The sequence below is a fragment of the Callorhinchus milii genome, unplaced genomic scaffold (genome assembly GCF_018977255.1).
Source record: "Callorhinchus milii isolate IMCB2004 unplaced genomic scaffold, IMCB_Cmil_1.0 Scaffold12, whole genome shotgun sequence".
In the NCBI taxonomy this organism is placed as follows: domain Eukaryota; kingdom Metazoa; phylum Chordata; class Chondrichthyes; order Chimaeriformes; family Callorhinchidae; genus Callorhinchus; species Callorhinchus milii.
Window position 1 is genome coordinate 17,669,260 of NW_024704753.1, and position 14,427 is coordinate 17,683,686.

Sequence of the window (14,427 nt, forward strand, 5' to 3'; positions counted from 1 at the left end):
AGTCCCAAGGTGCTGGACAGAGTTACGGACCCGAGCTGAGGGTCAGGGTGGGGGAAGGTGGAGGGCAGCGAGATCGAAAGCACGGTCGAAGAGGGTCTTGAGGTGGATCTTGAAGGTAGCAAGGGAGGGGCCGAGGCGGAGGGACTGCGGGATGGAGTTCCAGAGGGTGGGCGCAGAGTGGCGGAAGGTCCACCTGCCAATAGTGGGGCAAGCGAGGCGGGGGATATGAAGCAGGCCAGAGCCTGCTGAGCGGAGGAAGCGAATGGGGTGGTAGGGGTTTAGGAGGTCGGCGAGGTAGGGGGGGAGCAATATCATGGAGGGCTTTGAAGGTGAGTACCAGGATCTTGAATTGTATCCTCTGTGTGATAGGAAGCCAGTGGAGTTGGGCAAGGATGGGGGGTGATAGGGTCCTCCACAGAGCAGTAAATGCCAATTTCTGAAATTGTCCTGCTATAATTTGAATTATTTTCCCTAATCTTCCCCTCTCACACTAATTTGATAATTGAATCGTTAAAAGGAAATTATGCAGTGAAAAATTCTTTCCAGCGATATTTTTCATCATAAATCGGGCACAGCTTTGGTTCTAACATTTCTGGTCAATGAATTCACTCGCTGTCTGTCTTGATTGGAGGTAGGGATGGGCAAATCCAGTGCTTTCCTCCCCCCCACCCCCACCACCCTCCAGTGGTTCATCTGCTGTCAGATTAATCTTTGCTGCACTCCCTTCAAGTCACAACAAATGTTTCCACCAGGACCATTTTGCTGCTGCAATTACTGTGCTCCAGCTGGGAATAGCAAGTTTAATGGAGTAACTAGCCATCAGTCATCAATACAGCTTGGGGTTGTTACTAGGTTTCTAGCAGTTTGCAGATATTTCCTAGGGTTTGTGCCAAAGACCTATCCATCCGGCAGCTTCACTGTATCAGAAGGTTTCAGCCTGTGCAAAAAATCTTAATATGTCCCAAACTGTGTACTCAACAGCACCCTCAAGCGATGCATGGTGACACAATGTCATTTGCACCCCACCCCCCAAACCAAAAAAAAACCCATCATGTTCAGTTTGCCTACGTACTCAGCTAATTTGTACTGGGCATTCTCGCTCACACCAAAAATAAATTGATAACTGTGCACTGAGTATGATAAGCTTTGCGACATCTCAACGACGCGATGAGGCACTGTATCAAATGCAAGGATTATTATTATTAGAGCTGATAGAATACACTCGTTAAGAATTCTTAAGATCGAGCTTTATTTGCACACACAATCTCCCTTTCAAAATGCCTCCTTCCCCCGCTTTTTACCTCTTCAGAAGTGCTCATCATTTTTCCAGGCCTCCGGTGATGCTGTTCTTCAAGCAACTGCTTAGACTTACCCAATAGCAACGGGATTACGTTGGCAAAAGCACCCAACTTCCATTTAGCGCACACCCTCTAGTGGCTCATTTGGCAAATTAACATAATTGGGGGAACAGTGGATAAAAGTTTGTTTTTACAATACAGTACCATAGTTCTTCACATTCAATCTCAACTATTTATCCATCTGCTCTGTGAGTTACTCATGTAATTCAGCCTCTGTGGTCTTCTGGGGCAGGTGTATTCCATATGCTCAAACTCCATTGTGTGAAGCAGTTCAAATTTTAAGCAACGTGAGGCTCTGTGGAAACATCCTGTTATTTTCTCTGAAAAATCCAGGAGTGAGTTGCTTATTTCAGCTGAGGGATTTAACGTGAAGGCATTCCAATGACTGGAATCAAAAGATTTCCTCACTGAACACATTGTCTATTAGCTCTTGAACATATCTGCTAATACAGTAGTTACCAAATGTTGTACATAGTCGCTACATAGATTTATTTGCACTAATTTCTAAATATGTCCTGGCTGAAACCCAGTGTTAAAAAGCAAAGAACAAATCTTATGGGAGTAGTGCACCATGTTCCAGCATTACACAAGGAGTTTTGGTGCTTTGGACGTCCTCCCGCCGTGAAAAGCGCTCTATAAATGCAATATTTGATCAATTTTGCAGCTATTTTCTGCGAAATAATTGGACGTACTCTCTTCCTGCAGAGAAAGATTGCGCGGCTGCGTGCGGCTCCGTAATTCTTAGGCTGGATAATCAATATTTAATATATTTACTGGGTCTCTTGTTCGCGAAGCTTACTTTGAAAGGTCAATAGGTAAAATTTAGGATGGCTCGTAAATAACAAGACTTAAAGAAAAAAGTATCTGTCCAAAGTACTTCCTCATAACAATAGAAGTGAAATAAACCTTCAAAAATTATAGTTGACTTATAGGGCAGAATTCTCACTGGGTCCAGCACTTTGGCTGCCAGGATGCTCTCATGTCATGTTACAGGAATGATCTATTCTCATTCTGAACATTTTGAAATTCTTGGCCCTAGACAGATTCTTCTCCCTTCTTGATCTCATGTATTTACAGGGCACAATCCAGTTGCATCACCCTTGAAGCACATCTGTTAGCCACCATTAGTTGGACCATTTCCAGACAGTCAGAAGCAGCTTTTGCATAAATTCAGTAGAGATCCATCTCCCCTTTCAACGCCTCTGTTGATCCCATTCAACAGCTTTCTGGGGCAGAACATTCTTTACATTCCATCGTAAAGAAATGACATCAGTTCTAAAACCATGTTGGTTCTAAAATGTCAGGTTATTTCACCTTCCCGGGTCTTTATCAAATGTCATCTGAAAATCCTTATAAATTGCATCCACCGAACCCCCTTTATCACTTCTGTGAGTCTGTCAGGGGACATTATTACATATGAACATAATTACAACAAAAGCAACATCTAGAACCATTTACTTACCTTCTCTTAAATGGCAGAAACAATGTCCAGTTTTAAATAACATGGACACAGAGAAGCATTATTGTTTTTCATTTCACTTTTGTGATCATTCACAAATTCTTTGCAGGAGATCTGCAGTACCACGGTTTTGCAGGCAATGGACGTTTAGTTTGCCATGGAATCCATTCGAATGGCCCTGAATACACAGATGTCCAGACTTGAAGGTACAAATTTTAATTTGGCTGCTTCATAAAACAGCTAACATGATTTGGAAAAGGTGGCCACATTAGCCACATACCTAGAACACAGTCACTGTCTTATGATGAATTCAAAGCTCTGTATTTTCTGGTATCAAAGAGTTACAAAACAAATTTCATCTCACTTCAGTTTGACATGTACATGGTTTACCTTTACCGATCACCTACCTTCTTCACATTCTAAAGTTTGTTCGCTTATGTCTTTGTAAAACTTGTATTTTAAATAAATACATAGGATTGCATTTCCAAAGCAATTCTCTCACTGTAAATGGATTTGATCAAACTTCAATGCGTCACTACCCCAACAAACATCCTATACTATTGTTTTGAATGGAAATTCTACATGTCTCTTTCAGCCGAAGTATTTTACAGTACAAGTTAATGCAAAGATGCCCCCAGTACCAAAATTCTAAACTACTGGAAAGCACAAATGTTCAGTTTCACAGTACTTGTGTTTGCACTATTCAGCAAGGCTTACAGAAAAATAGCCTGCTGCCGCCATTGCCAACTTTCTGACTCATTTTAAACTATGTGTGTAGTTTAAGCCCAAATACCTTGATCAGGTAACCTTAATATCAGTACCATACGTGGGATGGGAGAAGAGGTTCTGAAGGCGGTGGGGAGGGAAGAAAGAGAATGAACTTAGGAATACTTGCATAACTGATATGTAATTTTCTTTCTGGTTAAAATGCGAACCTTAAAGTGCTTCTAAAGTAAGTTAAGCCAGCGATATGAACTTTGATTTACCAGAGTAGTAGTCTTGGAAGGATTTGCATGTTTCACTACAGGATTAAGTATTAACTGTTGATTGCAGGGATTTAATAGCTTCTTTCTCTGTTGTTTGTCTTCAGTCTTGAATTATAATTTCAGTGCATCAGTTCTTGATACTTTACACTTGGCAAAAATATTTCAGCAAAAAAATAAATGCTCAATTATATTATATTGATGGAGCCACTGAACTATTTACAAAGAGTTTCGAACATTTCCAGAGTTCGTTTCACCTCACGGATCTGTTTAGCCAGAGCATGAATGGGTTGCATGGATCTGTCTAGCTCTTCACAGCGGGCCATTAGTGTATACATACCCTGTAAACACAAAGCAGTGTTTTCAATAGTGAAAAGTAGCGAACATCATGAGAAACAAGGACTAGAAATTTGACTGGAAAACAAATTATGATTATTGTATAATACAAAGTACAATTCAACATACTGAATGCAGTTATTTACAATAATGTTGGTTTCAAAACACAAGACAAAGATGTTGAGAACTAAGAAAATCTTATAAGGTGCAATCGGATTTCATTTTTGTTTCTCCACCCTTACCTTTATACTCATATCCACCGATTCTCCTAAACTGTCCACGGAATCACGATATGTTTGAATGTAGCCCACGCTTAGTGCTGTCATCTGCATTTAAAACAAATTAAAATTATAGAATCAGTACTGGACATATACTTGTAATTGAAATGGTAATTAATGCCTCACCACATTCCTGAGAATATTTTCAAAACAGATTTGAAGAAACATTGAATATTCTTGGGTTCACAACACAATCCATATTTTGTTTATGTCTTGTGTACTTCAAATAATTAATAATTATCCTAACTTTTTTTGAGTATTCATTTCTGCATAGGCAAAAGCAGTACTCAGTGCTCAGTGACAAAATCAAATCATTGTTATGGAGCGTAGGCCTCAACCTAATCAATGGATACTCATTTTCATCCATCAAGAAGAGCACTCATTGATATCAGATGATTTGTGGAGACAATTGGATGGCCGTCTTCCTGTTACATTTACCCTGCATTTGTGACAGATTTCTTTGGGCCTCAGTCACTCATACACAGCTTTCAACAAGAAGTGTACATGCAGCAATGGGGTTACGTGATGAGGTCACCTCTATTGCCATCCCTAACATGGATTTAGTTTCCCATCAGGGGCATACATTCTTCCGTCAGTGACTGTTAAACTCATGGTAGAGCAGGTCAGCAGTACTTAGGTTATGAACTGAACAAAAACTGAATAAGCTAAACCAATTGTAGGAAGGAATACTGTGGTGTGTTTACCATTTTCTTGTAATTCAGCCAATGATTCAAGCAATAGGTGAAAATGATGGTGAGCCCTGGATCCCCAGCCTACTTAACTTGCATCAATCAATACTTACATTCTGGACCGTGGCATTTAGGCTTTTCATCATCAGATCGACTTTCTGTGCTACATCCTGTGCGTCTTTCTCAAGATCTATTAGCACCGCAGGGTCAATAGGAGGTATGTCTGATTTTAACCTCTGCATACTTCTAGTTCTTACACCGCTTCCAGCTGGGAAACAAGATAAAGGGTTGAACAAATATAAAACAATGAATCAGTGCAACTGAGATAAACAGAACCCGTGTTCACATTTTGAAAAGTGCAGGAAAGTTTAACCTTATTTGTAATACAGTCACATGGTTATTGAATTGCATTAAAATAGGCTTAATTTAGTTTATTTATGAATAATTATAGAATGTTTCTTGATCAGAAGGTTCCAGAGTGTACCTTTAGAGCTCGAGTTAAGGCTGACACTACAGTGGGGGGGGGGGGGGAGCATTGCATTGTTGGTAATTCCATCCTTTGAATGAATGTTAAACCAATGTCCCACCTGTACCCAAATCAGATGGATGTTAAAAGTAATATTCAGTAAGAGAGGGGAGGTTTCTTGGTATCCTGGTCAACAATTCTCACTTCACATTGATTTGTGGAACAGATGCACAAATTGGCCTCTGTGATCATGTAATACAGTTACTGCACTTTGAAGCAACTGCTTGCGAAGCATTTTGAGACATTGACAAGTTGTAGCTGCTACGTCAAGTACAGAAATTATTATTCAAACTATACAATGACAATGACAACTCCCTGACCACCAGATATTATGGCTTGGTTACATTATTTTAACAAACAAGACTTGAATTTGTTTTCTTTCCTTACAGCAATGGAAGCAATAATCACTTTGCAATGTAAGGGCACAGACAAGCTGGAAATTTCAAGTTTTAAAAAAAGTAACAAGGGGATATCAGCTTGGTTCAGTTGATAGCAGTCTCAATTCTGAGTTGGAAGGTTGTAGGTTCTTATCACACATCAGGACCTTGAACTCTCAGGCTCGGCTGACACTCCAATTCAGTACCAGAGTTCAGCTGCATTATCATAAGTACGATTGTTCAGATGCGAGGTTAAACTGAAGTCTTGTCTGTCTGTTCAGGTAGACATAACGTGTACATGGCACAATTCAAAAAGAGAAAGGAGTCTTTTCCGGTGTCCTGGCCAACAATTCCCCAAATAAAATTGGTCACTCACTTCATGACTCAACATTGCAATGTGCAAAGTGGCTGCCTCATTTGCCCACATATTCAGTTACTGCACCTCACAGTAAATCCTGGGAAGCACTTTGAGATGTTTTGATGATATAAGGCACTATTGCAAGTGTAAGAATTACTATAATTTTTTTTAAGTCTAAATGAAATATTTCAAATTGTATCATTAAAAAATTAAAAGTAGTCACTTTTGGATTTAAAACAGAAGCTCAGGTTTCGGCAAAACAAGTAGTGGTTTCATAATCTGTTATGTAATAACATGCATCTTCATATCTGCAATTAACACTTCTGTTTTTGCACTTTACCAATAGTAATACCATAGTCATATTGAAAGTGTGTCGCTTTAGGTGGAAGTAGCTTTGCAATACGAGAGGCTGCCATTTCTCAGAGCGAATTTTATGCACACACTAGCATTGTTTTCAAATGGGTAGACTGAACCTTGGTTTAATATCTTGGTTTAACAGCAACTCTGACAATGTTGCATACGCCCCACTGGGGGGAATTATTTCTGCTCATCTCTACTCAATCATAATAATAATTCTTGCATTTGATATAGCAATTTTCATGACTTCGAGACATGTCAAAGCACTTCACAGAATATAATGTAAAGTGAATTGACTGTATATATGTGGATGAAACGCAGCATGTAATTATTCAGTTATTTGCATTTATGATGTAAGCTAAAGCCCCAACAGGTAAGATAGTATTGGCTGGACAAGCAACAAGACGAAATTGCTAGAAATGTTAACCTTTGCAGTTCTTGGAGCAGTAATCCCCAATGCACGCTCTGGCCCCTGACTCCTGCCAATCTGAACCTTGTTCTTTCCTGATAGAATCTGGTAAACAAGGTGCATCCCTCTGGGAAGAGAGCGTGCACTCCATTCGAGACAAACAGGAAACTTCCACGCTTAGGTGGCAAACATCTGTGGAACTCTTGACTAGTTAGGATTCTCTTAACCACAGTGACAGGTTTCTGCGCGCATCAGCTGGATGACTGGGGGAAAAAAACTATTCTCCCAATGATGCACTAATGTAAGCTCAGCTCTGATGAGGGCCTTGAATCTCCACCCTTCTAACCAGATCATGAGCAAAGTTAAAATCCTAATTGCGCCGTGTGCTTCAGCGATTACACACTTGCTTCTTCAATCGCACTGAGTGGGGCCGCACATTGGTCATTTTAAAAACATACTGCCCACGACGCAGGAAGATGTAAACAAAAGGCGAAATACCTCAGGTGCGGGAAAGCTAACAAAAACAGAACCGCCGAAAGGTCGTGGACCCGAAACCTTAACTCACTTTGCTCTCTCCATAGATGCTGCCTGACCGCCCCCCCACCCTCCCCGCCGAGTGTTCCCGGCGACTTCTGTTCTTACACCTTACAAGAAGTTGGATTGAACGTACAACATGCGTACGGCTGTTTGCGTGGGACGTCGCTGCCCGCAGTTGGCTGCTGCGCATCGCCCACAAAACGCACAGTCTCCGCGCTTTACGGTAATATGAACCTCCCCGCGATAAGGCGCTATATCAAATGCAAGGATAATAACACACACCGGTCGGTCCCTTTAAGTACAAGGGGAGTGGGGTGTGTGTGTGTGTGTGTTGTGTGTGTATATGGACTGCACACAACGCACAGCACTGGGTGTGTTGAGAGGCTTTAGGTGAAGCTCTGCGAGTAACGCCCTCTCCCCCCCACACCCCCACCCCCTATACTCACACTCCAGGCTCTGCCTCGAACTCATCTTGATCTTGTGCTGCAAGTTGTTGGCTACAAAGTGGGTGAGGTCCCCGTCGTGGCTGACCGAACCCTCCAGCTCCAAAGCACTGGAAATGGTCGCCCTCCTCCCTTCCCCGGACTTGCTGTCGCGGGCCCGGACGCCGCCGAACACCTCGCTGATGCCGTCCAGGCTCTTGCTGTCCTGCAGGCGGCCGGCCACCCGCTCGCGGGCCGCGGGGTTCGCGGGCTTCTGCGGCAGAGCCTGAGGCGGCGGCGGCGACCGAGCGACCGAGAAGGGCCGCGACAGTCCCTCCGAGGAGGAGGAGGAGGAGGAAGAGGAGGACGACGGCGACGATTCGGCGCCGCTTCCAGAAGTTTCCTCGCCGCTCTCCGAGGCCTCCTCTGAGCGGGGATGGCCGCCGAATGTCGCCTCGGCCATTGTTTCGAGCGACGGCGGGAGGAGGAGGAGGAGGCGGGGGAACAACGGCTCGCGCCCCGGCCCTCAGCCGCGCGCCGACCGCCCCTCTCCCTCACGCGACGCGACTGCCCAGAGCGTGAAGGCCCGCGAGCACCAACCGCCGGACGGACGGACGGGAGCCCGGCCCGGATGGCCGCGCCTGCGCAGTCCGACGCTCGCCAAACGGGAGGCCGTCGTCGTCATCGCCGCCGCCGCCGCAACAACTGCGCCTGCGCAGTTACAACGGCTCCCCCCCCCCCCGCCCGGCAACAGACACCTGCCAGGATCCCAGGCCCCGCCCCTTTCCCCCCCACCACCACCACCCCCCGACGCGCCTGCGCAGCACCACCGGCCGAGAGGCGAGGCGCGGGAGGAGGAGGAGACAAGAGAGGCGGTTCCAACGGTAAAGGGTCGGCTCACGTGACCGGATCGGGCCGCCGCCATCTTGAACGTGCGGGTGAAGCCACCGCAAAGTGCGGGGTTTTCCGCCTTTGAACGCTCCGAGGAAAGCAAAGGGGGCGGGAGAGGAGGGAGAGAGAGAGAGAGAGAGGGGGAAAAAAACCACCTCACCGCCGCCGCCACCATTGAGAGGAACCGGACTGCGATATAAACGCCCCCCACTCCCCACTCACCCCCTCCTCTCCCCGACCCCGACCGTTTGGTCGGTCAGCAGCGACAAGAGAGACATGTCCGCGGAGCGAGCGAGTGAGGTGAGAGGATAGTTTGAGGCAAAAATTAATAATAATAATAGAAGAAGGCCACCTACCCTCCGCCATGGCTTCAAATGAAGGGGAGAGCCGCCAATTTGGAAATGGCAGAAAGTTCCCCCCCCCCCCCCTCACCCACACACACACACTCCCACCCCCTGATCCCCTTCCACCTCGACCCGCGGAGCAAATCAGAAAACTAGTTGCACTCGAGTTCCACCCGCTTTTTTTTAACTGGGAGAGAGAGAGAGAGAAGGGGGTGGGGGGGAGGGAGAGGGTTTATTCCCCCCCCCCCCCCTTCCAGGCTTTTAATTTCCCTTTCAAACACACACACACACACTAGTATCTTCCTAAGTTTTTGCCCGCAAAAATATGCGGTCAATTCACTTGACGGTATGTTCCGTGAAGCGCTTTGAGACGTCTCGGAAGACGCGATTAACTAAAGCGCTGTTGTCATATTGCAAGGATTATTTATTATTATTTTAGAAAACTTGACAGACCTGCCCCGGCCCAACTCGTTTAACACGGAACAAGGACAACCAGCTCCACTTGTTGGAAGTGATTCTTGCATTTTTTTTCAGGCAAATTAAAGCGCTTAGAAGACCATTGACAAGTTTAGGTGTTACAAATGCAAAATTATTTACAATGTCGCACCACAATACTGTGAAAAGTCTACACATATCTAAAAGAAGACTTCACGTCACTGCACTTCAGAGAAAAGCTCTTAAGTCCTTTGATATATTTCAATGTGCAATATTAAAAACAATGATTATTTTATCAAGAGCTTTGCACTTAAAAGAAACACCTTGAAGTGTTTTGTAAATTACAATTAGAAATTAAGTGCAGAGTTGTAGGTGAGCACAGTGGCTCATATGGGCAGTTGATATCCTACAGTTTGTATATCGCACCAGGTTGAGGACCAGTGCACAACTCCTAGGCCTCTTGCTAAAATTGTTTTCTATGTAGAGGCCTGTGGATAAATTTACTGATCAGTACAGAGGCCTTGGGGCCTAGCATGTCTGATTGATAAAACAATGTTTTAGGCTAGGGAGAACATTGATTCTTTACCCTTCCATTTCACAAAACTCCTCATTAAGATGTCTCAAAGCCCTCCACTAGATTTTACTGTGAAACAAGGTGACAGTATTTATAGGAAAATGAGGCAGCCAATTTGCACAAAGTCATTTCCAATAAACTGCCATGAAGTAAATGATCAATTATGTTTGCGGGATTGTTGGCCAAGACACTGGGAGAAGTACCATGGGACCTTTAGTGTCCACCTCAACAGGAAGACAGGACCTCGGTTTAATGTGTTATCTGAAGGGTAGCACCTCCCGACAGTGTATCACTCCCTTAGCACTGCATTCTGTGAGTTCAAAGTCCAAACGTGACATTTAAACCCAGAGGTGAGAATGCAATCGATTGAGCCAAGCTGACACCTGGTTTCATCCATCTTAGGTTATTGAACATTGGAAAATAAATATTTAATTTGATTCTGAAAAGAAAGAAACCACTTACCTAATCCAATGTCCACCAGATGGCAGAGCAAACCCTCTAGCCTATCACCTAGAGGGTTTGCCCTGCCATCTGGTGGGGAATTAATTTTGAACCGTGGCAAACTTTACCCCGTTGAGCAGTTTGTTAAGTACAACCCACAATATTTTGGACTGGGATTAGCGAATGAAATTTCTGTTATAATTTCATACCAACATAAAGTCAGCATCTATTTCAAAGTATCTCAAATCCCTTAACTGATTTCGCGTCTTGGCTTTATGAGGCAGTTTATTTTAGAGACATGAACTGATTCTAAACATCGCACTGTTCTTAAACAGCACTGTTCTTAAATTCTTATAGGCATCAATGTTATGTTACCAATAGGTGGCTCTATAGTACTGGATACTTGGTGTTGAGCAGTGACTGCTGAAAAATGTTGTTACAACGTGCATATTTCCAAAGAGCATTGTTTTAGAAATTAAATAAATTATACAAATTCAAAATAATATTCCTGCAATATTATCTCTCTTTTTTGTCTGAGCCCCATCCCCCCACCCTCACATTATGTGTCCAGGTGAGGTTTTATTTGAGAGGTGCTGGCAAATGTTAAATCATTCCCTAACTACACCACACATTTCCTTGGAAATGGGGTTAGGAGTGGAAGTCTACATGTGTTGCAAAGGGAGATATCTGCACACTTATTGGTGTCTCAGTGTCCTCCCTCATTGCTGTGTTTTATGCTTGTGGTCCTCATTCATACTTAAATAATTTGGTCACTCAATCCACGACTGATTGTGGGGACGCTGCTGTGCCCAATTGTCTGCCGCGTTCCTCCCACAAAGTTACACGGTCAATTCGCGTTACAGTGTGTCCCGCGAAGCGCTGTGAGCCGTCTCGAAGATGCGATGGGGGGGCGCTGTATCAAGTGCAGGGTTTTATTATTATAAGAAGAGTGCTTCCGCGTGGCTGGGACGGCAAAGGAGGAACGTACTTCTGAAGGTTTTACTTGGGATCGGGAGGCGGGAGAGAAACCTTTCGGAAAGCTTTCCACTTCCCCCCCCCTCTGCCCCCCCCCCCTCCTCTGCCTCCCTCTCCTGAGCCATTCAATCGGGAGAGACAGAGCCACCGGACCAGGCACACCGAGGGGCAGGACCAAGCAGGCCAAGTCTCCCGCGCAGGCGCAGTGGGACAGCCACGGCTGCGTGCCGCGCATGCTCAGTGCGTGCAACACTGCCCTTTCGACGCAGTGTCGGGTGTGTTTCGGCGCATGCGCGGTGCCGGGCGGGTGAGCCCCCGCATGCGCGGTGCCGGGAAGCCAGTGAGCGGGCGAGCCCGCATGCGCGGTGACGCGCCCCTGTCACTGTGTGTGTAGTGGTAGTGGTAGTGGTGAGTGTGGTGCTGTGTGGGGGGGGGAGGGGAGGGTCAAAAGATGGTGTCGATGGTGGAGCGAGCGGTGTGGTGGTGAGGAGGAGGAGGAGGACAGTCTCCCCGCGGACCGAGGCACCGACCGACCGACTGACCGACCGACATGGGCAACGAGAACAGCCTGGAGAGCGGGGAGCCGGGCTCGGCTCCTGTGTCGGCGCCGGGGGGGCTCGGCCCCGCACACCCTCAGCCGCCGGCAGGTCAGCCTCTCAAAGCCGTGGCCCCCAACGGAGCGGCCGGAGCGGGTGGAAGAGCAACAGCAGCGGGAGCAGCGAGCAGGTCCGTAACCCCCCCCCCCCCCCCCCCCCACCACACCCCCCCCACCACACTCCCCCCCCCCCCCCGGGGGCAGGGTCTGGGGGGGGGGAGAGACTTGGAGGCAGTGGAGAGGGATAGAGAGAGAGTGTCCGGGGCAGTGCAGTGCAGAGCGACAGTCAAACCATCTACAGTTTAGCCACCTCCATGGGGACTGGGGATCCAACGAGGCCCGGGGGATAAGGGGAGCAAGAGAAGCCACGGGGGGGGGGAGGGTTGGGGTTTAAATTGGAGGAGGAAAGGTGGGGTGTGTGTGTGTGTAGGGGGGGGGGGGGGTGGCAGAAGCTGCAATCATTTCTACACCCCCCACCCCACCAGAAGGGGAAACATACTCTGGTTGATGACTTGCCCGAGGAATTGTAATTGGGGAGGGGAGGAAGGTCACGAGGCGTTCTTGTCATCTCTGCATTTGTGTGTGTGTGTATATATATATATATTATATGTATATAAAGAGAAAGTGTAATAAAATCCAGGGAATCCGAGCACTTGGTTCGTGGTCAACCCGGTTCAATGAGAAACTGTCGCCCAAAGGGAAGAAAGGGAGGGGAGTGTGTGTGGGGGGTGAAACCAATTGGAATATTACTTAAACCTCAAAATCCTTTACAATACTTCCCTTGGCTAACAACATTAGCGCGGTCTTAAACGAGGCATTACTTTTATTTATTCTTCGTTGCGTGGTTAAGTGCCGCAAATATCCTTGGGTCAGTAGTTTCATCTAAACCGTGCTCGATTGGGATACAGATTAACCGTAACTTCTAAATTCAGGGAAGTAAAGGCGGGGAATGAGGGTGATGTGTTGCAAACTTATGTTGGGCAAGACTTTTGCTTGGGCAAAGATTGCTATTTTCAGACAGGATTCATGCTATGTCCGAAAAGAAGAGCTGAAAATGCTAACCTGTAGGATTTTTAAATGGTTTTGTATCCCGATTGGGGAGAAACGATGGAAGTTTCTCGGAGTACTAGATGATGTGACGATGCGATGGTTTTGTGTCACTGCAACTAATTTGTTTGTAGCAGATAATTTTTATCGTTACGGCAAGAAACGGAGTTAGAATTGAGGAGAACAAAGAAAAACACAGAGGCAGTCTATTGCTTCTGTATGTGTGGTGTGTTAGTCCTCGCTTCACATTTATCGTGCTGGACACATTTTTTTGAATGGAAGTGGAGAAAAATTCATGTCACTCCTTGTGGAGTGCCTTCAGTGGCTTGCTTTGATTAATATATTAACCATTCGTAGACGTAGAATGTCTGGAGTAAATGCTGCAGTAATAAATACTGCAGAGCGATTCCTATCACAGGTGTCCCCGAATGATAGTAGGGTCGTTTAACAGAAGCTGTAAGATTCACATGAGTACTCTCCTCGACTGTAAGACTGCAATCTACCAGCAGTTTCAGCATCACTTCTGTGTGCATTGTGGTGGACTGCAATTGCAATATGCGTTTATTCAGCAACTCTTGCGTGCACCATTCTTTACTATAATCTCTGTTCGTTTTAACCCCATGCATGAGTGTGTGTGTGTGTGTCCATACTGCAATCAACCGTAAGAACTGATCCTTTTAATAGCATTTACACTACCCAGTGCGTGACTTGACTTTTGGTACGATTTTCTTTTTTTCTTTTCTTTTTGCTTTGGCATAACTCTTGGCCATTCGGGTGGATGACAGCGCTCGGTTGCCACAGGCATATCCTCCTGTAGTGTTTAGTAGGATCTAACCTTGTGTTATTGCCACGTGCATTGCGTTACGATGACTTGGAACCCCCCAACCCAACCCCAAACCCAACCCCACACCACCCCCTCTGCTCAAGAAGCACTGAAATAACCTTTCGTTGGTAGAGGGAGCTGTCCACTTCAGCACCACCCATTGTCTTGCTAAGGCCAGGGAGGAGCTGTCCATTCCAGTACCACCCGTTCATT

The 14,427-nt window shown here is 45.7% G+C and overlaps 2 protein-coding genes across 2 annotated transcripts in view; one reads left to right on the top strand and one right to left on the bottom strand.

Annotated features, from left to right (window-relative positions):
- Positions 1-1,230: 1,230 nt before the first annotated feature.
- borcs6 (BLOC-1 related complex subunit 6) lies at positions 1,231-8,552 on the bottom strand. Its single transcript, XM_007890467.2, has 4 exons — positions 8,114-8,552; positions 5,217-5,371; positions 4,379-4,462; positions 1,231-4,141 (listed from the first exon to the last, which is right to left on the bottom strand). Exons 1-4 carry the CDS (start codon positions 8,550-8,552, stop codon positions 4,016-4,018), a joined length of 804 nt encoding a protein of 267 aa, XP_007888658.2. The 3' UTR covers positions 1,231-4,015.
- Positions 8,553-12,196: 3,644 nt separating this feature from the next.
- LOC103176808 (protein bassoon) overlaps positions 12,197-14,427 on the top strand; it is a 118,326-nt gene continuing 116,095 nt past the window's right edge. The window contains exon 1 of the mRNA XM_042339709.1: positions 12,197-12,475. Coding sequence (XP_042195643.1) covers positions 12,300-12,475 — 176 coding nt within the window. The 5' untranslated portion in view covers positions 12,197-12,299. The remainder of the gene's footprint in view (positions 12,476-14,427) is intronic.